The sequence below is a fragment of the Panthera pardus genome, unplaced genomic scaffold (assembly GCF_024362965.1).
Source record: "Panthera pardus isolate Hobbes unplaced genomic scaffold, ASM2436296v1 HiC_scaffold_21, whole genome shotgun sequence".
Classification (NCBI taxonomy): Eukaryota; Metazoa; Chordata; class Mammalia; order Carnivora; family Felidae; genus Panthera; species Panthera pardus.
Window position 1 is genome coordinate 51,127,134 of NW_026526777.1, and position 25,982 is coordinate 51,153,115.

The following is a 25,982-nucleotide window of genomic DNA, read 5'->3' on the forward strand; positions in this document are numbered from 1 at the left end:
TCTAGGGTAAACCACTAGAAGATAAGCTCTCACTGTGATTGCAACTCAACTTCATATCATATCAGTCCCGAAATTAAATTGAAGTGATCCTGGATTGGTAGTTAAATTAAAATTAAATCCTCTTTGAAAGAGGATCTTCTAGAGAAGATCATCTAAGGACTTTATTTTTTTCAAAAGCCCAGATACACTAACTAGGTCACAGTAAAAAACATGCATAGGAAAAGGCAAGACGATATGAATAAGTTCAGCATAAGCAGTGGACAATGGAAACAAAATCACAGCAGCTCCGGATATTGGAATTGTCAGACATAGCTTGAAAATAACCATGCTGACAAGGAAAAAGACAAGATTGAAAATTTTAACTGGAAACTAAAAAAAACTATTTTAAAAATGAAAATCCTAGAAGTGAAAAATTATAATTACCAAAACTAAGAACTCAGTGGATGGATCATAGGGAAGATAAGACAGAGTTGAGAATCAATGAACTTTTATAGGTAAGCTAGGAGAAAATATACAGAAGGAAGCATGGAGAGACAAATATTAAAAAAAAATACAGAAAAGAGGTGGAGGATGAAGTAAGTTTAAAATATTCAATAAGAAACCTCAAAGGGGAGAAAAGAAGTAATGCAATTAAACAAATATTAGAAAGGATTATCATTGAGACCTTCATAAAATTGATGAAAGACATCAAGGCAGAGATTCAATAAGCTCTTGTGCCCTAAAGAATAAATCTACAATGTGAGTAAAGATTTAATATTATACTTGGACCATGAAGAGACTTAGGCCTGCCTGAAAATCTGACCTTGGGTCTGTCTTGTCATAGTAACTTGATGGAAATGTGCGGAGTTAAGACAAACATTGAATGTTATTGCTATAGGTTAGTCTCTTAAACTTACTGTGAAACCCCATCTGTAGTATTGCACCTGGACTTAACCGTGAGTTGGCGCAATATTGGCCTTACATCTATCCAAAGTGAACGATATGAGACTGGCAGGAAACCAGGGCAGTCTCTGTCCAGAACCACACGCGCCTTCACTGTCCTTGGCAGCCGTGCGAGCTCTGTGTGTGTTGTTCGGGAGAGATGGAAGTAGCTATGCATGTGAATAGTTGCTTGGCCTCCTGATGAGTGAGGGATGTTGTGCATGCTGAATTTCCTGTCCCGTACACCTCTGTGAAACTAACTAACCGAGTGCAAGACTACAGCTAATTGTGTCTCATCCTGTGACCCCTGCTGGTGTTGGACAGTCACACTTTGACATGTCATAATAAAACTGTTGAAAATAAAATGCAAAGGGAGATTATTGAAATAAGACAAAGTACTCTTTTCAAAAAACCAACAATTAGACTGACAACCAACTTCTCATTAAGCAATAGAAACCAGAGGTAGTGGAACCAGGTCTTCACTGTGTAAAGGGAAATAAATACCTGCCAATCTCAATTTCTCAATTCAGTGAAAATCTCTCCAGACACAAGTAAAATAAAGACACTTTTAGATAAATAAATATGAAGAATTTGCCACCAGTAGACTTACACTAAATAAAACCTGAAAGGATCTTTTTAAGGCAGAAGGAAAAGATGCAGAAGACAAAGTTAAAGGTCAGAGATGCAGAAAGGAATGGAAAAAGGTGAAGGAATAGAAATGGTGAAAAGGAAGAGAAGTGGTAATACTCAGTAAATCTAAATGCGTATTGACTATATAAAGCAATGATGCTTTGTTATTAAAGCTAATAAGCACATAGAATTAAATATTTGACAGTAATAACATAAGGCAGAAGGATAAATGTAATTAGGGTGTTCTCAGGTCTTTGCCTTGTCAGGGAAGGAGGTAAAAAAAAGAAAAAGCTAATTAATGCTAGACTGAGGAGGATGCATATTGTAGTTTATAGGATAAGCTTTAAGTAAGTTCTTGTGGGGCTGGTTTAGTGGTGATGAATTCCTTCAGTTTTTGTTTGTTTGGGAAGACATTTATCTCTCCTTCTATTCTGAATGACGGACTTGCTGGATAAAGGATTCTCGGCTGCATATTTTTTCGGTTTATCACATTGAAGATTTCCTGCTATCCCTTTCTGGCCTGCCAAGTTTCAGTAGATAGGTCTGCCACTAGTCTTATGGGTCTCCCTTTGTAGGTTAGAGCCTGTTTATCCCTAGCTGCTTTCAAAATTTTCTCTTTATCCTTGTATTTTGCCAGTTTCACTAGACATGTCGTGCAGAAGATAGATTCAAGTTACATCTGAAGGGAGTTCTCTGTGCCTCTTGGATTTCAGTGCCTTTTTCCTTCCCCAAATCAGGGAAGTTCTCAGCTATGATTTGTTCAAGTACACCTTCAGCCCCTCTCTCTCTCTCTCTCTCTCTCTTCCTCTTCTGGAATTCCTATTATACAGATATTGTTCCGTTTGATTGCATCACTTAGTTCTCTAATTCTCCCCTCATACTCCTGGATTTTTTTATCTTTTTCTCAGCTTCCTCTTTTTCTATAATTTTATCTTCTAATTTACCTATTCTCTCCTCTGCCTCTTCAATCGTGCTGTGGTCGCCTCCATTTTATTTTGCACCTCATTTATAACGTTTTTAAGCTCCTCATGACTATTTCTTAGTCCCTTGATCTCTGTAGCAACAGATTCTCTGCTGTCCTCTATACTTTTTACAAGCCCAGCGATTAATTTTATGACTATTATTCTAAATTCTTGTTCCGTTATATTGCTTAAATCGTTTTTGATCAATTCGTTAGCTGTCGCTACTTCCTGGAGTTTCTTTTGAGGAGAATTCTTCCGTTTCATCATTTTGCGTGCTTCCTGAGGTGGCGCGGAACTGTGGGGCACTTCCCCCGTGCTGTTTGGAGTAACTTGTGTTGGTGGGTGGGGCCACAGTCAGACCTGCTGTCTGTCCCCAGCCCACCTCTGGGGCCACAGTCAGACTGGTGTGTACCTTATCTTCCCCTCTCCCAGGGGCAGGACTCACTGTGGAGTGGTGTGGCCCCGTCTGGGCTACTTGCACCCTGCCAGGCTTGTGGTGCTGCTTCGATGGGATCTGGCGTATTAGCCGGGGTGGATCCGCAAGGTGCACAGGGGCGGGAGGGGCAGACTCAGCTGCTTTGCTTTTGGTGGTCCGCTTTGGGTGGGGCCCTGCGGCACCAGGAGGGAGGCAGACCCGTCGGAGGGATGGATCCACAGAAGCACAGCGTTGGGTGTTTGCGCGGTACAAGTAAGTTCCGTGACAGAAACTGGTTCCCTTTGGGGTTTCGGCTGGGGGATGGGTGAGGGAGATGGCGCTGGCCTCTGCCTTTGTTCTCTGCAGAGCTGAGCTCTGTCTTCTGGGGCTCAACACCTCTTCCTCCCGGTGTCCTCTCGCCCTCCTGCTCTCCGAGCAGAGCTGTTGACTTATAATGTTCCAGATGTTAAGACCTGCTGGCTGTCAGAACTCATGCAATCCGGCCCCTTTGCTTTTGCAAGTCAGACTCAGGGGTTCGGTCTTGCCGGACGGGCTGCCCCTCCACCACCCCGGCTCCCTCCCACCAGTCTGTGTAGCGCACACCGCCTCTGTGCCCTTCCTACCCTCTTCCGTGGGCGTCTTGTCTATGCTTGGCTCCGGAGAGTCCGTTCTGCTAGTCTCTGGCAGTTTTCTGGGTTATTTAGGCAGATGTGGGTGGAATCTAAGTGATCAGCAGGACGAGGTGAGCCCAGCGTCCTTCTACCCCGCCATCTTCCCTCCTATAAATGTGCCTCTCTGAAGTCAGGTTGAGTAATACAGGAAAGTGATGGGAAGGTACTTGAGGTTAGAACCGTCTCAGAATGAAGATCCTTCCGGTGAGCTCCTGCAGGTACTTGCACAGCCCCGCCATCTCTGCATACTTGTCCTCATGTGGGCCGGCATTTTGAAAAATCTCCTTTAAGTAAGTTCTTAAAGTGTGCTACCTAGACCAGAAAAGTTCTGTAACTCACTTCGTTATCAGTCCAGATTTAAGTTTGATTTTTATAGAATAGCCACTTTGATTAGGCACAAAAAATAACTTTGTTTCCTTATTTTAGATGAGGCAGAAAGTGTGAGAGACTCTTGTTTATTTATTCAACAGATATTTATTATGTGCAGTCACAGTTCTAGATAGGGAAGATAAATTTGAACAAGACTGTAAGAGAAATTCTGGCCCTCTTAGGAGACTTAAAATTTTATGTGCCGGAGGAGACAAAAAACAAAATAAATAAGTTATTATATTAGAAGGTGACGAATGACTTGGAGAAAAACCAAGTGGGAGGCTGGGTCAGAGAGGCCTGGGAGAGGGAGTTGTAGTTCTCAGCGGTGGCGACAGAATTGCCTGAGTAGCTGAAGTAGAGCAAAGACTAGGACATGAAGATGTAATCCACATTTAAATGTGGAAGAGTATTTCAGGTGGAGTAAACAGTTCAGAGGCCTGGAAGTTGAGAAAGTGATGACTGTTCAGGGAACAGAAAGAAGGCAAACATTGCCTCACTGCAGTGAGCTGGCTGGGGAGCAGTCTATTTCAGAGTGGTGAAGAAGAACCATTTCAACAGAGCACTGTTTACCAAAGCCTGGACTTTGGCTTTTACCGGTTGTGAGTTGGGAGCCATTGTAAGATTTTGAGCAAAGGAATGATACAATCTGACTTAACGTTTTTAAAAATTGGTTTGGCTATATTCTAGAGAATAGACTATGAGATGTCAGGAATGGAGGCAGGAAGGCTGTTGGCAATTCCAGGTAAGGTCAAATAGTGGTATACTAATGAGAAGCAGTCATATCCTGTACATATTTTGAATGTGGAACCAATAAATGGCACTTGGAGAGTGAAAGAGAAAAGTGTAGGATGACACTGAGTTTTGTTTTTCCCCCCAGTAACTTTAAGAGTGGAGTTGCCAGTAATTGAGGAGAAGGCCACCAGAGGAAGTGTCTTAGAGGAGAATAGACTGCTGGGTTTAAGTTACTAAAAATACCAAGTGGAAATGCTAAGTGTGAGATGTATTTGCCTTATAAGTATATAAGGTAAATATACCTGGTATATACTTGGTATATAAGTAAATATACCAAGTTTGGAGTTCACAGCAGATTGTGGGGCCAGAGACAGAAATTGGTAGCTGTCAGCATATGACGTTTAAGCCAAGAAATTGGGTGTATCTCCACAAGGGAGTGTAATTCGAGATTAGAAGTAGTGTGAATACCGTATTTTGGAGGGCACTTTAGTGTTCAGTGATTGAAGCAACGAGGAGGAATCAACAAAGACTTAGAGTAGTTATTGGGATGCCTGGGTGACTCAGCTGGTGAGGTGTCTGCCTTCGATTCAGATCATGATTTCATGGTTCATGAGTTTGAGCCCCACATCGGGCTCTCTGCTGTGCACACAGAGTGTGCTTCAGATCCTCTGTCCCCTGCCCCTCCTCTGCTGTGCGCTCGCACGCACTCTCTCTCTCTCTCTCTCTTTCTCTCAAAAATAGAAAGAAAGAAAGAAAGAAAGAAAGAAAGAAAGAAAGAAAGAAAGAAAGAAAGGGTAGCTATGTATAGTCTCTTGATTGGAGAATGGTTTTAAGAAAAAAAAGGAAGAAATTGGAGGTAATGAAATACAGAGAGCTGCTTTGGGGTGTAATAAAATAATACCATGTTTAATCTCATCTAGATTACTTACTTTTTTAAAATATGAAATACCTGTCTCTAACAAGGCCAAATATTTCATTGTCTTTCTGTGCCTTAATTCCATTCTGCCTGATTTTGATCAAAAGAAAGAGATCAATTTAAGGACACCTACAAAATAGTTGAACTTTGAAAGTATTTTTACGTTTTGGACAAGTACAAGTAGTACATCAATTTACTGTATGAACTAAAATGACCTAAAACTCTTCAATTAAGATCATACAAAAATTGCACATGCTTTTCTGTTATTTATGGCAGTAATTTAGTAATAGAGAGGGGATTGAAATTAACAATGAGGATAGAGGGAAAGGCATAAATACAAATTAGATATATTCTTTTAGGACAGTATCTCAGTCTTTTTATTTTATTTTTTTTTCTGTAATTTTTTTTAATGTTTTTATTTTTGAGAGAGAGAAAGAAAAAGAAAGTCAGCGTGCGAGCAGGGGAGGGGCAGAGAGAGAGGGAGAGACAGATTCTGAAGCAGGCTCCAGGCTCTGAGCTGTCAGCACAGAGCCCGATGCGGGGCTGGAACTCACGAACTGCAAGATCATGACCTGAGCCAAGTCATACACTTAACTGAGCCACCCAAGTGCCCCAGTATCTCAGTCTTATAAAAATTTGAGATGGTTTACTGCAGATTAAATTTCTGTTTAGCCTTGCTTTTTCTTATTTCATATATATATATATATATATATATATATATATATATATAGGCCACTTCCGGATCAAAATGAACCAGTGATTCCAAGCCTTGTTTTGAAGAGTCAGCCACGATCATATGTAACGCCCATTCTTTTTATTTCTACTGACCTTTGTATAATCTGGAAAGAATTTTCTACACCGCCCTTTTTTAAGATACTGGTCAATTTTATTGTAGTATTTATTACATCCCTTCTCCTTTATTTCACAGTGCTATGGGAGTTAACAGCAAGCATGCTTCTTTCCCCCCCCTTCTTGTTTGCTGTGTGGTCTGTCAGTTTTGCTTTAGGATTACACTTTTTACTTTTAATTAGTCTTGTTTAAAGACAGAATATTTCTTCTTTTTTTTTTTATGTTTTTAATGTTTATTTTTGAGAGAGAGAGAGCCGTGCATGCATTAGTGGGGGAGGGCCAGAGGGAGAGGGAGACACAGAATCTGAAGCTGGCTAAGGTGTCAGCACAGAGCCCGACGCAGGGCTCAAATTCACGAACCGCAAGATCATGACCTGAGCCGAAGTCAGGTGCTTAAGTGACTGACTGCTTAAGTGACTGAGCCACCCAGGTGCCCCAAGACAGAATATTTCTAATGTTGTTTCTTTTAATCTGAGAGACAATGCTTTGTCCTTTGTCTGTTTGTCTTCCTTGCTGTATTTTCCCTGTGTCTAAAAGCACTTTTACTCAGTCACTTTTGGGGTTGCTGACCGATTCTTCTGTCCTTTGTTCCTTAGTTTTGTCTTGCAAAAGTAGTGACTCTAGCATTTTTACTAAAATGCAGAAGTCTCAAGTATATTTAATTTTCAAAGGAATTTTAAGATGTTTCATTTGAACTCTAGTGAAAATACTTTTTTTTAGGAGAATTTTTAAATTGCAGCTTAGGTCCTCTCAAGAATAGAAATGGTAATGATTATCTTATTCTAATGAAGAATGCAGAATTGTTTATTTTATATTTGTTTTTAGTTTATTATTTTAATTCACTTGCAGACATTTTAACTAAGAAAACCTCAGTAGTTTAGAGTTACTTACGTAAAGATGTTCTGTTATTATCAAATTACTGGGATTTTTCCTCCCAGGTCTAAATCTTATGACTTGCATTGCCTAATTCAGTATTAATTTTCATGATATTTAAAAAATATGAATTTGTGAGAAATAACTATTAGGAATAACACAGATCATTTTGCCTTTGTTTAGGCTTTGGAATTTAATTTCCTCAGCGGTCATTTTTTAAATATAAATGAGGAGAACTTGATCGATCGAATATTTAACTTGCTGTAATGAAAGAACTTTAGTATCCACTTATTTGAAGAAGCAATTGTAAATTCTGAAACTGTGTATTTGAGTGTACTGTATCCATATAGGATTGCACATCCAAGTATATTACATGTGAATGATTATACAGTCTTTGAAATAAATGTGGTTTGCTGCATTTCCATAGGTAGCAGCCAACTTTATACTTTTGAATATAGAGAATCAAGGAGCTTAGTAGGCTGTCATTTCAGTTCATTTTCTGACTCTACTTCTTTGAAAAGTACCCCATAATTTATTTGGTCCTGTGTGCAGATGTAATAAAATTTGCTGATTTTTCTTGGAAATAGCCATTATCTAGATTAATAAAGCCCATTTGGTAATCAAGTCTATGTCAGATCTATTTTCAACCTTTCTTTCTGAAATATACTATTTATTCACAATTTTTGGCAGGCATTAATATGGACTAACATAAGTTTTGTTTCCTCCCTTCCTCCCTCCCTCCCTCCCTTCCTTCCTTCCTTCCTTCCTTCCTTCCTTCCTTCCTTCCTTCCTTCCTTTGACATCTCTAAATCCTTAAAGGAGTGGTTATACCTAAAAGGCAGTAGTGATATGGTCAGAATAATTCATTAACTAAATAATTATCTTTAACTAATTTAGAGTTCATTTTGAGAAAGATGTTTGCAATTTTAAGAGTGTATGGGGGTCAATGTGAATTTCCTTGGCAAGCGTTTTGCTGGAGTATATCATCTTGGAATGGTATCTCTTAGGATTTTTACTATATATTATTGTAGTTCATTACTCAAAGAAACAATTAGAAATGAATACATGTGGGGTGCCTGGGTGACTCAGTCGGTTAAGTGCTCAACTCTTGATTTTGGCTCAGGTCATGATCTCACAGTTCTTGAGGTCAAGCCTCATATTGGACTCTGGGCTGACAGCATGGAGCCTGCTTGGGATTCTCTCTCTCCCCTTCACTCTGCCCCACCCCTGCTCATGCATGCTCACCCACTCTGTCTCTCTGTCAAAAATAAACATTAAAAAAAAAAAGAAATGAATGCACATATACTTTAGAGAATTTATAAAAAACAAAAAATAGGAAAAAATGTCTATTGCAACTTTTTCCAGAAATAACCAATAGTAACATTTTAATGTAATTAATCTTCATGTTGTTTTCCTTTAATGGGTACTGTTGTTTTTAATAAAATTGAGTATTTTATATATTACCATGTACTCTTTATTTTTTCTTCATGTCTTCTTTACCTTTTGCCTTTATCATTAACATTTCCCAGGTCTAAATGTATTTTGAAAAGAGTATTTCCAGTGACTGCATATTATTCTATTCTAAGGTTTTACCATAACTGGCATACCATTGTTTTGTTGGGGATATTAATGTTTACTTTTTACTACTATGTAACTTTACTACTTGGAGTACTTCTTGCATTTTTTTTTTGCAGTAAATCTTTAAATTCTTAATTCATTCTTTAGAAGAGAACCTTCAGGATTTGTCCATTTAAAGAAAATGAGTACCTTTAAAATTAGTTTGCCTCCCACAAAAGTTTCCTTACATTGCTCTTTCACCAAGAAACGGTGTGCATGGAAACATGGGATGTAATGCCAGTATCTTTGCCATCTTGAAAATATTTTGTTACGTAAATACGTAATCATTTTTAATTAATTGTTTCCATAAACAATTTTCTAAAACATTCTTTTGATTGTTACATATTATATACTTACATACTGAAAATTGTCTTCTTAATAGAAATTCTTGATTGAAAGGGAAATACCGTGCAATTGAGATCTTGTTTTATAATCAGTCCTTTGGCATTTTGGTGTTCGTAATTCAGGACTATTCCACTATCTCCCACACCCTACATCCTCTGTGAAAGTACTGCTATAAAGCTAAGATAAATTTGGGACAATACTATTTATTCTTGATTTCTGTTACATATTTTTTATCACCACTACTTTATTCAGAGAGTGTAGTTAGGTAAGGAGATTATGTGTGTTCTGTATCTGTGGATCCTTCTGTTGACATGACCCTTATTTAAAACTAGTGGAATAAAATATAAATTGACTCAAGAATGTAAATGACTGTTTCTGTTCTTAAATGATGATAACTATTTAAAGGGACACCATATTTTTTTTGGAAGCAGATACTAAGTCCATTGTAACCCCTGCTGAGATAGTAGGGTGCCCTTATCATTGTTTTATCAGTTCTGAATCACATCATACATACTTACCTAGTCTTGGGTCACCCATGCTAAATGGATATCTAATGGGAAAAGGCAGTACTTGGAAAGGACACTTAACACTTTCTCAGCTCTTCATAAGTTATTAAAAAATGTATGCTCTATCCTCAGGAAAAGCATTGATTATTAAGGATGGATATTTTCTTTTGTGGCCAGAAACAACAGGAATCATAATGGAAGTTTCTGTAACTCTCAAATGAATGATGTCAGGACAAGGATTTTCCTAATTTCCCTCCCTTGAAACAAAGTCCAGCAAAACTTGGCTTGGGAATCTGTCAACTCTGTTATCACCCATACTATACAAAGTTATAGCCTAGTAGGTGAGAGCAGCTTTTTCAGTCATAAAATAAAATACATTTTTTATATTCTTATTTCTAACGAATAAGACTTTAATATAGTGAAACACTTTTTTGAAGTGTTTTTAACTAAAACCTCATATTCTTAAGGAATCTTCTTTTCTTTACCTAAATCTTTCATGATTCCTATTCATTAAAAATATTTGCTGAGTAGGAGCACGTGGGTGGCTCAGTTGGTTCAGCATCTGACGTCGGCTTAGGTTATGATCTCATGGTTCGTAAGTTCGAGCCCTGCGTTGGGCTCTGTGCTAACAGTCAGCTTGGAGTCCAGAGCCTGCTTCAGATTCTGTGTCCCCCTCTCTCTCTGCCCCTTCCCCACTTGTGCTCTCTTTCTCTCTCAAAAATAAATAAACGTTAAAAAAAATAATAGCATTAAAAAAATATTTGCTGAATAATATAATACCTGTAGTATTAATTATATTCATGTCTCTTATTCCCTGCTAGCCTGTGAACTTGAAAAAAGGCATCCTACTGTATTGAACAACAGCATAGACTATGCAACCAGGCCACCTAGGTTCAATCACATTTTCCACATAGTAGCTCTGTGACCTTACTCAAGTTCCTCAACTGTCCCTTGCTTCAATTTCCTCATCGTATTTAGAAAAATATTCTTTTAAGTAGGCTTCACACCCACTGTGGGCTTGAACTCTGATCCCGAGATTAAGAGTTGCACACTCTAAAGACTGAGCCAGCCAGGCACCCCCCTCCTCATCTATAAAGTACTGATGATAATAATAACCTATCTCTTAGGATTATTATAAAGTTAAAGTAAGTTAATGTACATAAAGAGTTTAGAATAGCTTTTGGCAGAGAGTAAGAGCTATATAAATGTTTGTTATTAGTGTCATTCATTTTTAATTATCCTTAGCACTAAGCAAATTGTTTGCACGTAATGTGTAATTAGTATATGATTTTTGTAATGAATGATACATTCTCTCAGGCTTGTCCTTTATCTTGCTTGTTGCATAATTAATTAAATACTAATTTTGGAACCAAAGAAATGTTGGAGTAGAGGTGGGAGATAACTTCTGACATCTATTAGACTCCCTTGAAACTCAGTGGTAATATCAAGATTACATCAGTTTAAGAAAACTAGTTTTCCTGACATCAGCATTCATGGGTACCTTTATAATTATTTCATAATTACCAGTCTGCCCCTTGGGATAACTTTCAGGCTTTTGCTTATTTTCAAAGCAATGAAAATTTTAAAGTACATGGGACTATACAAAAGTTGGTATTTATTATTAGCTTAATATTTTGTTAGATTTATAGCCTGTTCTTCCTTCCCTTTCAACATTGCTACTATTTTACAATTTTGTCTTCTTCCAAAAAGATTTAACATATTTACTTTTCCAATTCATATGTTTTTATCTAAGAGATAGGCATCCCTCCCTGACTTAGTAAACACTGTGTATAAAGCAGCAGATTGCACAAAACTAAAGCACATGTAAAAAGCCATTCTGCTTTCTAATGAAAGTGCAGAATGCATCTATAATAAAATTTATTTATGCCAGTGATGCTCAAACCTGACTGATTATCAGAATCACCTTGGGGATCTTAAAAATACACACACACACACACACACACACACACACACACACACAAACAAAACATATGTATTCTTAGACCCATGAAGCCCTATTTAGGAGAAGGAAGGAAGCATGGTAGAGATTTGTATTAAAAACTTCCCCAGGCCTTCTTAGAAAATTATATGAATATTCAGGTTTGGGAACAGATGATTTATGTTACCACTGGAAAGAGATTTGTTAGACATAGTAACCAAGAGACAGAAATAGCATCTGCTAACAAGGTAATAATTATAATTATGAATATCTAATATCTGTTAGATTTTGCTACTCCATTATCCCCTTGGGAAGAGACAAATAAAAGATAATAGTCTTTTTTCTTTTCTTTAATTAAAAAAACACCAGTCTTTAATACATATTAACTTCTCACACTTCTAAGCTATTTCTGATCCTGAATTCTTCAACGAACATGGAGAAGACAACACAAGAGCTTCTTTTTCTTTCTTCTCTTCTTTCTTCATTTCTGTTTCTCTTTTTCCTTTTATCTTTCCTTTCCTTTCTTCTTTTCTCTAGCTGGATGATTTATAACACTTTAGAAAATTTTCCTGACTGGAAGAGGGCCAATGTGAATGAACTCTTGTCTTGGGCGTGGAAGGAAAGAAGATTCTGAGCGTGGACCCTGACTTCCAGGAAGACTGTGGCTCACATCTCCTAAGTGCTCCACTCTTCCCTTAGTGTCCAGACTAGAGTGGGGTGGGAAAGTAGAAAAGAGAGGAATCAAGAAGGTGGTGGAAAACTGAAGCAAAGCTGTAATTTATTTATTCTCTAAGTAAATTTCATTAAGTGTAAATATTCCTTAACCTTAATGTCCACTACCGTATGGACAGTTTCTGTGAAAACATTTGTTGCATTAGATATTTTACAGTGAATATTGTAATGCAATCAACAAAATTTTAGCAGGTCTGCTAATCAACATTTTAAATATATCATTATTGTTAATTTTTATGTACTGTAATGGAATTTGACCTACATCAAAATGGTTTTTACAATTTGTCTCATTAAACAATTTTTTTGAAATAGTGTTTGTCCTTCTAAAGTATGCCAATTTTGAAGCATAGAATTGACAGAAATCTTTAAGCTACTTGGTTTTTGTTTTTTTTTTTTGTTTTACTTTGTATAAGAGAAAAAAAATATTAATTTGAGAGTGCATTCTGAATTATGCCATTAACCTATAAATAATTTAAAAAATGAAAGGGGTGCCTGGGTGGCTCAGTTGGTTGAGCATATAACTTTGGCTCAGGTCGTGATCTCACAGTTTGTAAGTTCGAGCCCTCCATCTGGCTCGGTGCTGTCAGCACAGAGCCTGCTTCGGATCCTCTGCCCGACCCCCCCCCCCCAACCCCTCCCCTGCTCATGCTCTCTCAAAAATAAACATGAAACAATATGTATATGAATAATTTTTTCAGTAATACCCCACCACAGTTTAAATTGTCTAAAATATTTTGAGATGGGAAGAGATTAACTTTGGTTTCTAAGTGTTTATCTTTGGATAGTTCCTACCAAATTTCTATATTAGAAGTAGTAGAAGGCCAGAGAGTGAATATTGAGTATCATTTCCTTGACTTAAAAGTTTTTAATGAACACTACTTAAGTTGGTTTTATATGCTAAAATGTATGTATGAAATACCATGGTTATTTATTTTCTAGTTGAATAAAAATTTACTTAGTTATTACTCAAAGCAGAATGAACCAAGGACAGGAATCGTTTAAGAGAAAAGTGTTTCCTGCTAATTCAAACTTGCATACTATCTGAGGAAAAGAAATATATGCTTGTATTTTACTTCTCTAGTCTCACATTAATTCCTGTTGTTCTCATGACAGCTCTCTGTTGATGTGATCACTCCAGGGTTTTGTGCGTTTCAGATCTCCCTTCCACTATTTCTTAAATCCCATTTTATGTATTTTTTTCAAATAAACTATCAGAAGTTGGTGTTGGTATTTCCGGGATGGGATAAAGTTATTACTGCTGAACATAGAAATAATTTGATTATATAGATTAAAGAAAAGTCAATCTATTATAATTACTGTAAAGAAGCTATTTCATTTTGGGGCTATTTTTATTAGTCTTGTTTTACTCTAGATAAGATTAACTTGGATAAAAGATTCTTTATTTGAACTGTGATAGCTAACCAAAAGGTAAAGATAAAGGCAGATAATAAATCTGAAACATTTGGTTTAAATGACCAGACTTTTTACACACTGTTGAGAATTAAATAGACAGTTTATCATGCTTATGTTTGTCTTCAGGTCTTTTTTGTTTTTAACTTTTAAAAAATGTTTTTATTTATTTTAATGAGTGAGAGTGCTCATGTGCGTGCGTGTCTGGGCACACAAGTGGGGAAGGGGCAGAGAGAGAGGCACAGAATCTGAAGCAGGCTCCAGGCTTTGAGCTGTTAAGACAGAGCCCAATGTGGCGCTCAGACTTGTGAACCATGACATCATGGCCGGAAGTCAGACGCTTACCCGACTAAACCACCCAGGTGGCCCCCATCTTTTTTTTTTCTTTTTAATGTTTAATTTTTGAGAGAGAGAGATGGAGTGTGAATGGGGGAGGGGTAGAGAGAGAGAGAGAGAGAGAGAGAATGAATGAATGAATGAATGAATCTGAAGCAGGCTCCAGGCTCTGAGCTGTTAGCACAGAGCCCAAGCAGGGCTCAAACTCACAAACCATGAGATCATGTCCTGAGTCAAAGTTGGACTCTTAACTGACTGAGCCATCCAGGCGTCCCTGTCTTCAAGGTCTTCAACTTTGATAGAAGTAGGAAGCTTTCGGGATAGATTATATAGAAAGTAAATCTGACTTCAAGATTTAGTTCCTTTTTGTTAATTTACTTTTTTAAATCCTAAGTATCTAGAGCTGTGGCTTTGTGATACACCAAGTGTATCTTTGTGAGTTGCTCTGTAGAGATTTGGAAAGCAAGATAGTAGTAGTTGCCTTTGTTTATAGTGTTTTTTTATTTCTCACAACATTCCAAACTTTGGTTTATTTTAGGAGGCCCAAGAGTTTATCTTTTTATTTTTTATTAAAAATTTTTTTTTAATGTTTTTACTTATTTTTGAAGGAGAGAGAGAGATGGAGCATGAGTGGGGGAGGAGCAGAGAGAGAGGGAGACACAGAATTCGAAGCAGGCTCCAGGCTGTAAGCTGTCAGCACAGAGCCTGATGCGGGGCTCGAACCCACAGACTGTGAAGCCAAAGCCAGACGCTCAACCAACTGAGCCACCCAGGCGCCCCTTTATTTTTTATTTTAAATGTTTGTTTATTTTTGAGAGAGCACAGAGTGGAGAAGGGCAGAGAAAGGGAGACAGAGGATCCAAAGCAGGCTCCGCGCTGACTGCAGAGAGCCCAGTGTGAGGCTCAAACTCAGGAACACAAGATCGTGACTTGAGCTGAAGTCAGTTGCTTAACCAACTGAGCCACCCAGGTGCCCCTATCTTTTTATTTTAAAAAAAATTGCTAAGAATTATTATATATCTTAGGGATTCTCATATAATATTATCACCTGATAAGTAAAAAGTGAAATATTTTATTTCATGCCAGATTATCTAGATACCTTTGAAATATATAGCAGCCAAGGATAATTTAAGTTTCACAAGTCATACTCCTGTGCATTTTCCTACTGTTTTTTTTCTAAACAACAAATCTGTAATTCATGTGATAATCCTTGATGTTTGCTAATAGAAAACTATAATGGTTTGGATAAATCCAAAATGTCATTTAATAAGAATGGATAATGTGAGCATTTATATTTAAAAGCAGTTTTATTCTGTATTCTGAAAAGAATAAAAGGCTTATTATGCTTCTCCCAATTAGTAAGTTAGCCCTGCAGCTTCAAAATTCAGTAGAAGTCCTTGTTTTATGAGGAATATTTCCATTTTCTCAAAGTTTTCGGTTTTGTAAAGATTTAAGACTTTTTAATTCTAAGTTTTTTAAATTTCTCAGGATTTTTAAGATCTGAGAACTGTGTTTTCCTTTATTAGTGGAAAGGATGAGTTATTGTCAGCAAAACAAATTGTAGGATCCCTTCTAGGGATCTCACTGGTCATTATTGTTAAGGGAAAGCCTGGTTACCCTGTAGATTTTTACACTCTCCATCAGAGTCCTCACCATGTTTAAAAATAAGGTTCAGTCTTTCTATAGTGAAGATGCAGAATGAAGAAAACTACATAATTTTGACCAGAGTTGAGATTGTTTTCTATGCATTAGGGGCATGCTTTTACTTATTTTTCCTTTTTATTTTCTGCTTTCCAAATCATCATTTTAGGGATATGAAGAAAAAAAATCACTTCTCAAGGGTTATTTTGGTTTTTGGTTTTTGGTTTTTTGTTAAGTCTTTGTTTAACTCTAGTATTAACTTTACGCTCCCTCCCCCATTTGTTATAACTCATGGGGTGAAAGAGTTTTGTTTTTTGGTACTAGTAATAGTAAATAGTATTTTTTCTATTGGATGAGATTTATCAAAAAACATAAGTTATTTTTAAGCTTGTGTATGTCCTGTGGGTTTTTTTAGGTGTAAAGATTTGCATCAAGCTGAGTTATTGAGAGTGAAACTATTCGCTGTGAATAGGTGTGAATAAACCCTTAGGAAGAAATTCTCTCACCCAGTTTAGGTGCCATGCATGGTTCTACTATGTGATAGATAAGTGGCAATTACTTTTTAGAATAAGCATGAGGTTTTGGTTCTTTGCGTGAACATTTGCATTTGAATTATTCAATTTTCTCTTACGCTTGCTAAAATATACAAGTGATATATCAGAAGACTCAAAACCAATCAGAATAACCACAGCTTTCCCTCTGTGCCTGTTGTGATGCCTGACCGAGGATAAACTTAGCTTCTGCATTTAGGGCCTCTAGATCCAGTTAGGTCTTACTCAGGAGGCCCGTAATGACTTTCTTTCATCCCTTCATCGTCTCCACTGTGGAGTGTTACATTTTTCTTCATTAATAGAGAACTTTTAGAAAATAGAGAATTGGGAAAATTGACCTGTAATTGTAGCATGTAAACAGAACAGCAGTTAATGTTTTGATGTTTGTCCTTCCAGTCTTCGGCCTACATTTCTTAAATAGTTTTACATTATAAACATATCTTGTATTTAGCTTTTTACACTAGTTACATCTAAGTATTTTCTCTCTTTACATCATAATGTTAGTGGAAGGCATTTGCATTTATTATGAATTACTGTTTGTCTTTTATTATTAAACATTTAGGCTGCCTCTTAAGTTTTTCATAGTTATAAGTTCATAATGTTTTGGGGCGTATTGTTTTTCCCCTTTTCTCTTGCAGTATTTGTAATACAAAATCCTGTAAGTGAGGGAAAAACTAGATGAAAGGGTTCAGAATATTTTTTAGCTTTTGATATCTACTGTTATTTTGATTTCCAGAAAAACAGAGCAGTTTTTACACTGTAGTTCCTCTTAACCGTGACAGGCACTGATGGTCTGGGATGGGGCGATGAAGGTAAGAGCTGACGAGGTGAGAAGAGGGACATGAGGTATATCTGATTTTTAGTTATAAACCTTGGTTCTGTTGCTAGCTGTGACACCTTAGAAAAATTCCTTATCCTTTTTGAGTTTACTTCCTCATTTTTGTAGTGAGTTAATACGAATATTTAAATACTGTAAAGTGTTGTTAGGAAGCAGATGACATTATGCATATGAAACACTCATACATGGTAACTTTTCAGTAAATGGTAGTACTGCTAGTAATAATATGTAAAAGTTAGAAAATTAACATTTGAGCATCTCCCCTGCCTTCCTATCTTAGTATTTTGCGTAAGTTATGCAAATCTATTCCAGGTATATTTCCAGGTAGAAGGAACAGCAGGTACAAAAGCTTAAGAGTCTGAAAGAGCCCTGTGTGTTTGGAGCTGCTAGGATGTAACAGGACTAGTGGGAGATGAAACACGAAATGGTAGATGAAGAACAATTTTTTTTTAAGGGTCATTCTAGACTGTGTTAAGAACCTTGAACTTTTTCTGTGCAACTATATAAAGGACTTTAAGAAAAGTGATTGACTTCAACTTTTGATTAGTGGTTTTAGTTTAATTAACAGAAAAACAGATGTGGTAGGCAAGAGTACAAAGGCACTGGTGATGGAGCTTCACCTCGGTCCAAGAATTTGGGAGGTATATTTGAAGTTAAATTTGCAGGATCTACTATTTCTTTAAAGGGATGAAGACTTATAGCAGTTAATTAACTTTTTGCATGTAGGTAAGTCACCTAACTTATCTGAATTTCATTTCCCTCTTTTTTAATTATTTTTATTTTAATGTTTATTCATTTTTGAGAGAGAGAGACACAGAGTGTAAGTGGGGAGGGGCAGAGAGAGAGGGAGACACAGAATCTGGAAGCAGGCTCCAGGCTCTGAGCTGTCAGCACGGAGCCCGATGTGGGCTTGAACTCCCGAACCGTGAGATCATGACCTCAGCTGAAGTCGGATGCTCAACCGACTGAGCCACCCAGGTGCCTCAGTTTCCCTCTTTAATTTGAAGGGGTTGTAGACCAGATTTCTGTTGCCCAGTGGCCATATGTAAACCCAACTGACATGCTTATCGTTAGACCATATAGTTTACATATAGGTCCACTCATGAGAACATTGAGAAACTCCTTGGTTTGCATTATTTCTCTCTTGATTCAGCTTCTAAATTCACAGATGGTATAACTGCCTCTACTTCTGGGGTGTGCACTAGCCCCCAGCAGAGAATCCCTCTGCCAGTTAGACATAACTTACCTTAGACGAGAAACTTTCCTGATGTTGAAAACATGCAGAAACAAGCTTTGTAGGGGGGATTTTTTTTAGACGTTATTTAGAAATCCTTATTGAACAAATTGTAACGCCTTTCGAGGACTGTACTTCTCAATATGACTATTTTACAAATAACAGTGGCAAGAAAAAAAACCAATTCATTTTTTTAAATCTCCCTAAAATTTGAACATTTTTTGTTCCCATATTCTTTACTAATTTACTCTTACTGTAATGTTTCTAATACTGTTAATTACTGCTTTGTGTTTTGCGTTGATTTTGGCAGCTTCACATTGTTAGTAAGTGTTCAGATAGACTCTTAATTACCACAGGTTAATGGGAAGTTATTGTTTGGATTTATATTGCATCTTAATAACATCTGCTCCTCTCATGTTCCTCTAATGAAAAGCTTCGGTTCTAATAACTTAATATTTTGAAGGATTATTATGAGATAGGAAAAATAATAGACTGATGCTTTTTTCCCTAACACTGCTGTGAAGTTTTGATTGTACAACTTAACCTACATGTAAAATGGAAGCATCGATGCAGTAGCATCCCCATTTTCTAACTGTGCAACTGTAGCCTTGCATTTTAGCTCTGTGAATGTTGAAATACTAAAAGAAATAGAATGGATGGTAATTCTAACACTTCAGACTAGTTCTTAGTTGATGCGATTGACTAGTTTTACTGGACTGAATTCTTTTTTTAAAGCTCCTTATTAAATATGTGTGTTAATTAGATTAGCGGTTGCTTAGTTGCTTCCTCTTAATGGTCCTTTGGGACTCTTTGCTTTGTCTCATACAAATCAAATTTGTCTAGTAAAAATTTGGAATTCATGTTACCTACCCCACAAGGTTTTTTTAGGATGTTATTTGACCCACTAAAAGCATATGAAAAAGTTTGCCTGTCCATGTGATTATTTTTCTAGAGAGCTTATTGCTTTTATTAGATTTCTAAAGGGGATCAAAATATTAATGATTAAAAATGAGTGCTATGAAATGTAGTCTGGCAAGTTGGCTTGATAAGGCTATGCATTAAATTGTACTAGCAATACCAATTACTAAAAATTATGTTAGTTTTCTGCTCTTGATCTGAAGTTTAGTTTTTATATAGCTTCGCAAACTTAAAATGAAACAAAGAAGTCACAGAGTAAGTGTATTAGAAGCTCTTTATTTTAATCCTTTCATTTTTTCTTTTATTACTTCCACTCTAGATTCATGTTACCTAAGAGAGTGAGAAACTTAACCAAATCACTCTGCCTCGGTTTGCTTTGTTACCTTTTTTTTTTCTTAATTTTTTTTGATTTAACTTTATTTTTTATTTTTTAAAATTTGTATCCCAATAAGTTAGTATATAGTGAAGCAATGATTTCAGTAGATTCCTTAATGCCCCTTACCCATTTAGCCCATACCCCCTCCCACAACCCCTCCAGCAACCCTCAGTTTGTTCTCCGTATTTAAGAGTCTTTTCTGTTTTGTCCCCCTCCCTGTTTTTATATTATTTTTGCTTCCCTTCCCTTATGTTCATCTGTTTTGTCTCTTTAAAAGTCCTCATATGAGTGAAGTCATGTGATTTTTGTCTTTCTCTGACTAATTTCACTTAGCATAACACCCTCCATTTCCATCCACGTAGTTGCAAATGGCAAGATTTCATTCTTTTTGATTGCTGAGTAGTACTCCATTGTGTATATATACCACATTTTCTTTATCCATTCATCCGTCGGTGGACATTTGGGCTTTTATAAAAAGGTCTCACAGACCACGAGATCCTGACATGAGCTGAAGTCAGAAGCAACTGAGCCTCTGACTTCTGCTCAGCTCATGATCTCGTGGTTTATGAGTTCGAGCCTGGCGTCGGGCTCTGTGCTGACAGCTTAGAGCCTGGAGCCTGCTTCAGATTCTGTGTGTTTGTGTGTGTGTCTCTCTCTCTCTCTGCCCCTCCCCTGCTCACTCTCTCTTTCTCTCAAAAAGAAAATAAACATTAAAAAATTAAAAAAAAAAAAATACAGAGATTAAACGTAGTTGCCAGAGGTGAAGTGGGTGGGGGATGGGTGAAAGACATAAAGGGGATTAAGAGTATGCGTATTGTGAACACTGAGTAATATATAGAATTGATGAATCACTATATTGTATACCTGAATCTAATATAACACTGTTATGTTAATTACACTTCAGTTAAAAAAAATTTAAAAATTTAAAAAAGTCTCATGAATTCCTATTCTAACAAAATACACATTAAAAAGAAAAAAATAACTCCATAATAATTGCTAATAATCTGCATGTAATCTCACAAATAAAAAGGAAGAAGAGGTAAATAGGATTATAAAAACACCTTTATCCCATCTAAAAATATTAAATCTGTTTACGAAAAGAAGTTTCAACGGGGTTTATGTGTATCAGCTACCTTATTAAAGGTATGTTTTATGGGGTATGCCATGAGTTATTAGTATAACTTTGAATAGGTGTAAAAAATGTTTAACTTTTAACATGAACTTTATGGGAGGAATTGTTTAGAGTAAAATATCCAAATTTGAAATAAAAGGAGTGCATCCATAATTGGTTTACTCTTTCTCACAGTTTGTTGACAGTCAGTATGTCTGGTGGTAGATCTGAAAGTATTTATAGAGAATCTAAAGAAAGAATATGAAATAAAATTTTCATGTGATATGGGTAAGAAGTAGTAAAAAAAAAGGATGTAGAACTATTTAATTACAAATTTTCTTATAGTTTGCTTATAAATTTAATTATAATTTTTTATATTTCTATTTTTGTAAATGGAACATTATTTTATTGTAGTGTAAATAATTGTCTATTCTGCATTATTACCTGAGTGTTTGATGTATTAATCTTGAAAACAAGTTTCTTGGGAAACTTAATAAGTCAATTGTTAAGAAAATATATTCAGTAACAGTACATTTTGCATGATCAGTTACACATGCTAATTTGCAATAAGATTCTTTGTGGTATTTTCTGTTGTCCTATCTTCAAGTTCACGTATTCTTCCCTCAGATTTGTCAAGTCTGCTGATCATACCATTAAAGGAATTGTTCATTCTGTTACTATGTTTTTGGTTTCTACCATTTGTTTGATTCCTTCTCATAGTTTAAGTCTCTTTGCTGAAATTATCTGATCTTACACATTTTCTACCTTTTTCATTGGACTCTTTTCTTTAATGCACTGATGATAGTTACTTTCACATAGTGCCAACATCTGTGTCATACTGAATTTAGTTTAATGATTGCTTTGTCTCCTCCGATTGGTTTTCCCTGAATGCCTTGTCATATTTGGTTAAAAGCCATGCGTTGTGTGGGACAGTAGGTACTGAGGGAAATATTTTTTATGCTGTGGGTGAGCCTGCTTTTCATTCTCACAGACTTCATTGTGGGGGTTGTGTTAATGTAGTCATGATTGAGGTTGTTTTGAAGTTTTTTGTTGCTATGATTACCCTCAGAGCACCATATTCTCGTGATACTTTGTGTGTAGAATATTGGCTGCTTTGCCAGAGGATTTTTCTCAGTGTGTTCTCTGCTGAGGTTTTGGTCTGCTCTTTGCATTGTTTCCCGGAACAAATCTGTCTCTTGTAGTAATCCTTGCTATATTCCTTTCTAATTTTATTTCTTAGTGCTTGTTTATGTGGTGGGGTGGTTATGAGAGGAAGGACATTCTTTGAAGTTTGGATTAATCCTCAGTCCAAGTTTGGTCCTATGAACCTAGGTCTTGGAGTTGTGGACTTCACAGTTCTTTCTGCCCATCTTCTAAATGTCATGCTAGCATATGTTTCTGACCTCCCCCTGAGAGTAAAACACTTTGTTTTCTGTTCCTCTCCCTCAACTGCAGTTACTTTCTACCAGTGTCCTCAGACCACCCCTCCTCCCCATCCATTTCTCTACAGACTAAAGCTTTTGTTCTTTAGAGGACATAGTAGGTGTGTGTCTGACAAATCTGAGGGGAGAATACGTGAACTTTAAGATAGCACAACAGAAAATACCACAAAGAATCTTATTGAAAATTAGCGTGTGTAACTGATCATGCAAAATGTACTGTTACTGTATGTATTTTCTTAACAATGGCTTTAGGAAATGGTTGTGTTTCCAAGATTTTAGAAAATTTTGGAAGAGCACACTGCACCCCTCTCCCAGTGTTTATGGCTGCAGGGGCCTCATACTTTTGTGCTAGCCACCTTGTAGCATTTTGTTAAACGCTAACTTAATCTTCCCACTGGCTTGTCCAGCTATTTCTGTTTCAGGTAAGCAAATACAGTAAAACCATGGTTTGTATGCATAATTCCTTCTGGAAACATGCTGGTAATCCAAAGCACTTGTATATCAAAGCGAATTTCCCCATAAGAAATAATGGAAACTCAGATGATTTGTTCTGTAACCTAAAAATATTCATATAAACAGGATTAAATACTGTAATATAAGACAAAATAATAAAATACAAAATAGTAAGAATAAACAAATTAACCTGCACTTACCTTTGAAAACCTTTGTGGCTGGTATGAGGGAGACAAAAGAGAGGAGGGTTATTGTGTAGGACGACTTCCACTATCACTAACGGAATCACTGCTATCTACTGGCTCATTGGAATCTTTTTCTGCGTGGGGGCCACTGTATACGCTCACATGGATGTTGACTACAGTACCGTATGAATCAATTCTTGTCATATGCTGTATTTAATGTAACTGGCAATAAGACAGCAGGGAAAAGGGTCTACATCTGCAGGCAGCCTGACCTGGAATGAAGCAAGGCATTCCTAAACTGACTCTTGTACAGAAAAACAAGGGACTGCCCATAAGTGCTTTGAAGTGACAAAAAGTACACTACTGCCAGTTGTGGGCACCTTCCAACGTTCTGAAAAATCACTGATTTCTGCCAAACACCACAGCCTGAGACCAAGCATCTGAGCATGGGAAATGATCACCCACAGTCCTGCAGACAGAGAGAGAGAGAGAGAGAGAGAGGGAGAGAGGGAGAGAGGGAGAGAAAGAGAGAACCATCAGCCCAGTTGTGATCATGTGACATTTGGTGTCAGGTCCTACTCATATTGCAAGACCTCACTCATTTATCAAGTTAAAATTTATTAAAAATGTTCGTCTTACGGAACACTTGCAGAACAAGTTGCTCACATCCCAGGTTTTACCGTACTCTGGTATTCTCTCTCCATGCAGGTGCCAGTTTCTTCTGGTTTTAGATTGTTTCGCCTGTGATTCAGTTCTTTAATAGGTTCAATAAATGTCATTAATTAGCAGTAGTTGAGCTTTTTTTTTGCAATCATAGGGGCATTGCTCTTTCCAGCTTTCTCCATCTCTAAGCTCAGCTCTCTAGTTTTTAGTACTTGCATTACTTCTACAGATATATGGGGTTTTAACGTTCACTTTTAATTATCTTAGACTTCTTGCTATTTAAATTTGTGTATTGTCAGCATATTTCAGAACTGTGTTAATAGTAATAGGCCTTTTATTTCGTATAACATTTTAGGGATAATTACCTTTTGCAAAATATGGTTTATAATGTATGTTCATCTATAATCACCCCTCCCCACCATACCACATGTAGTCATTTAGTTGAGTGACAGAAGTAATCTCAATTACAAAAGACAATTCAGTATCTGAATTGTTAGTAGCAATGAAACCATTTTTCTGAAATTTGTTTTCTAATAAAAGTCTCAAGACCTATTTATCCAGGAACAAGAATTTTTGAAGTGTGAGGAAAATATTGATGGTATCTAGAAGTTGTGATGTGACAGGATCTTAACCATTAGGATTTTTAATCATTTAGTCTCAGATAAGGAATGTTTCTAGGAAGTTTGCCAGGCTTCTTACATGTAACTGACAGTTGTGAAGACACTTTTATGGCAATTTGGTATTTTACTTACGAGTCAAGGGAATTTCTGTGGAAGTTCAGACAATATAGACTATTGCGGTGATTTATCACAACATGAAAAATGTTGGATTGTTTTCAGTTTTATTAAATGCAGTCCTATTCTTCAGTAATCCCTAAATTTAAAATCAAATCTACGTAAGTACAAAATTTTGACCATTAAAGAATGGAGTCTTAGAAATGTAAAAACAAGTTTGGTACATGTCTAAGCACAAATCTGATCTCATTTCCCTCTCAATTTTTATTCCATATTCTGTTTTGTCCCCTGCTACTCTGTCACGTACCGCTGCTAGTTCAGGCTTTCATCATCCCCTGCCATTACCTAATAGTCCCAGGCTAATTTACCTGAGCTATTTAAAATGCTCAGTCATGTCCTGATGATTATAGAATAAAATATAAGCTTCTTTATGTGACATTTAACACCCTCCTTTATCAAGCCCCTACCCACTTCTTCAGCATGGTCACCTGCCACTTACATAGGCACATTCTGCACTCCGGCAACACTGAACTGATTAAAGACCCTCAAACACCCCATCATGGTTTGTTTGTTTATTTGTTTATTAACCCTTGTGCCTTTGACCTTGCTGCTCACTGTGCCCACATGCCCTTTTCTTTCCTGTTTGTTACATATTAGAATGTCATTAGACAGGAAGTCTTTTAAGTACAGTGCTGAGTTTTGTAACTACACAAGTAGTAGAGTGTTGAGTAGATGACTACCATTAGATTTCCTTACCTTTTGGCCTTTGTAGAAATGAATTCTATAACATGTCTAATGGGGCGTCCTTCAAACTTTTTGAATACTTCTGGTGACAAGGAGCTCCTGCTGCACAAGGAAGCCTATTATATTTTCCCGTGACTTCAAGTCTTACAATGTTGGCCCATACGAACAGCTCTTACTTCTTCCCATCACCTCAGAAATGGTAAATATTTTTTAAAAATGTGTAATATTTAAGAACCTGTAACTCCACATGCAGTAAAAGTCAACATCTTCTAGTTTTCTTTGTGTTAACCCACTCTTTACCTCAGTCTCATTGAATCCTTTGCAGGAATAACATCACTTGAAAATAGAGGTGAAGAGTTTGGGACATCTGGGTGGCTCTGTTGATGAAGCATCCAACTTCAGCTCAGGTTGTGATCTCACATTTCATGAGTTTGAGCCCTGCATTGGGCTCTCAGCACAGAGCCCGCTTTGGATCCTCTGGATCCTCTGTCCCCTTCTCACTCTGCTCCTCCCCCACTTGCATGCGCGCTCTCTCTCTCTCTCAAAAATAAACATTAAAAAAGAACAAGGAAATAGAGGTAAAGAGTTCAAATCTGCATTCTGTGAAGTTGTGCCCATGTCATGTATTTTCCTTTGGTATGGACTATTTTATTTTATTTTATTTTATTTATTTATTTATTTATTTATTTATTTATTTATTTATTTTTTCAGTATATGAAATTTATTGTCAAATTGGTTTCCATACAACACCCAGTGCTCATCCCAAAAGGTGCCCTCCTCAATACCCATGGTATGGACTAGTTTAAAATGTGGGAAAGGTAGCATGAAGAAAAGAGAATAGGACATTTACTAGTACTCAGATTTTCATT

The 25,982-nt window shown here is 36.8% G+C and overlaps 1 protein-coding gene across 4 annotated transcripts in view; it reads left to right on the forward strand.

The window, feature by feature from the left end:
* The window catches only part of COP1 (COP1 E3 ubiquitin ligase), a 259,654-nt gene that overhangs the window by 205,487 nt on the left and 28,185 nt on the right, over nucleotides 1-25,982 (forward strand). Inside the window, exon 19 of one of the 4 annotated variants that reach the window (XM_019425603.2) lies at nucleotides 12,283-13,877. The exons of the other annotated variants lie outside the window; for them this stretch is intronic. Within the exon in view, the coding sequence (XP_019281148.1) occupies nucleotides 12,283-12,297 (15 nt within the window). The 3' untranslated portion in view covers nucleotides 12,298-13,877. Of the gene's footprint in view, nucleotides 1-12,282; nucleotides 13,878-25,982 lie in introns of those variants that run through there. 4 annotated transcript variants of the gene reach the window in all.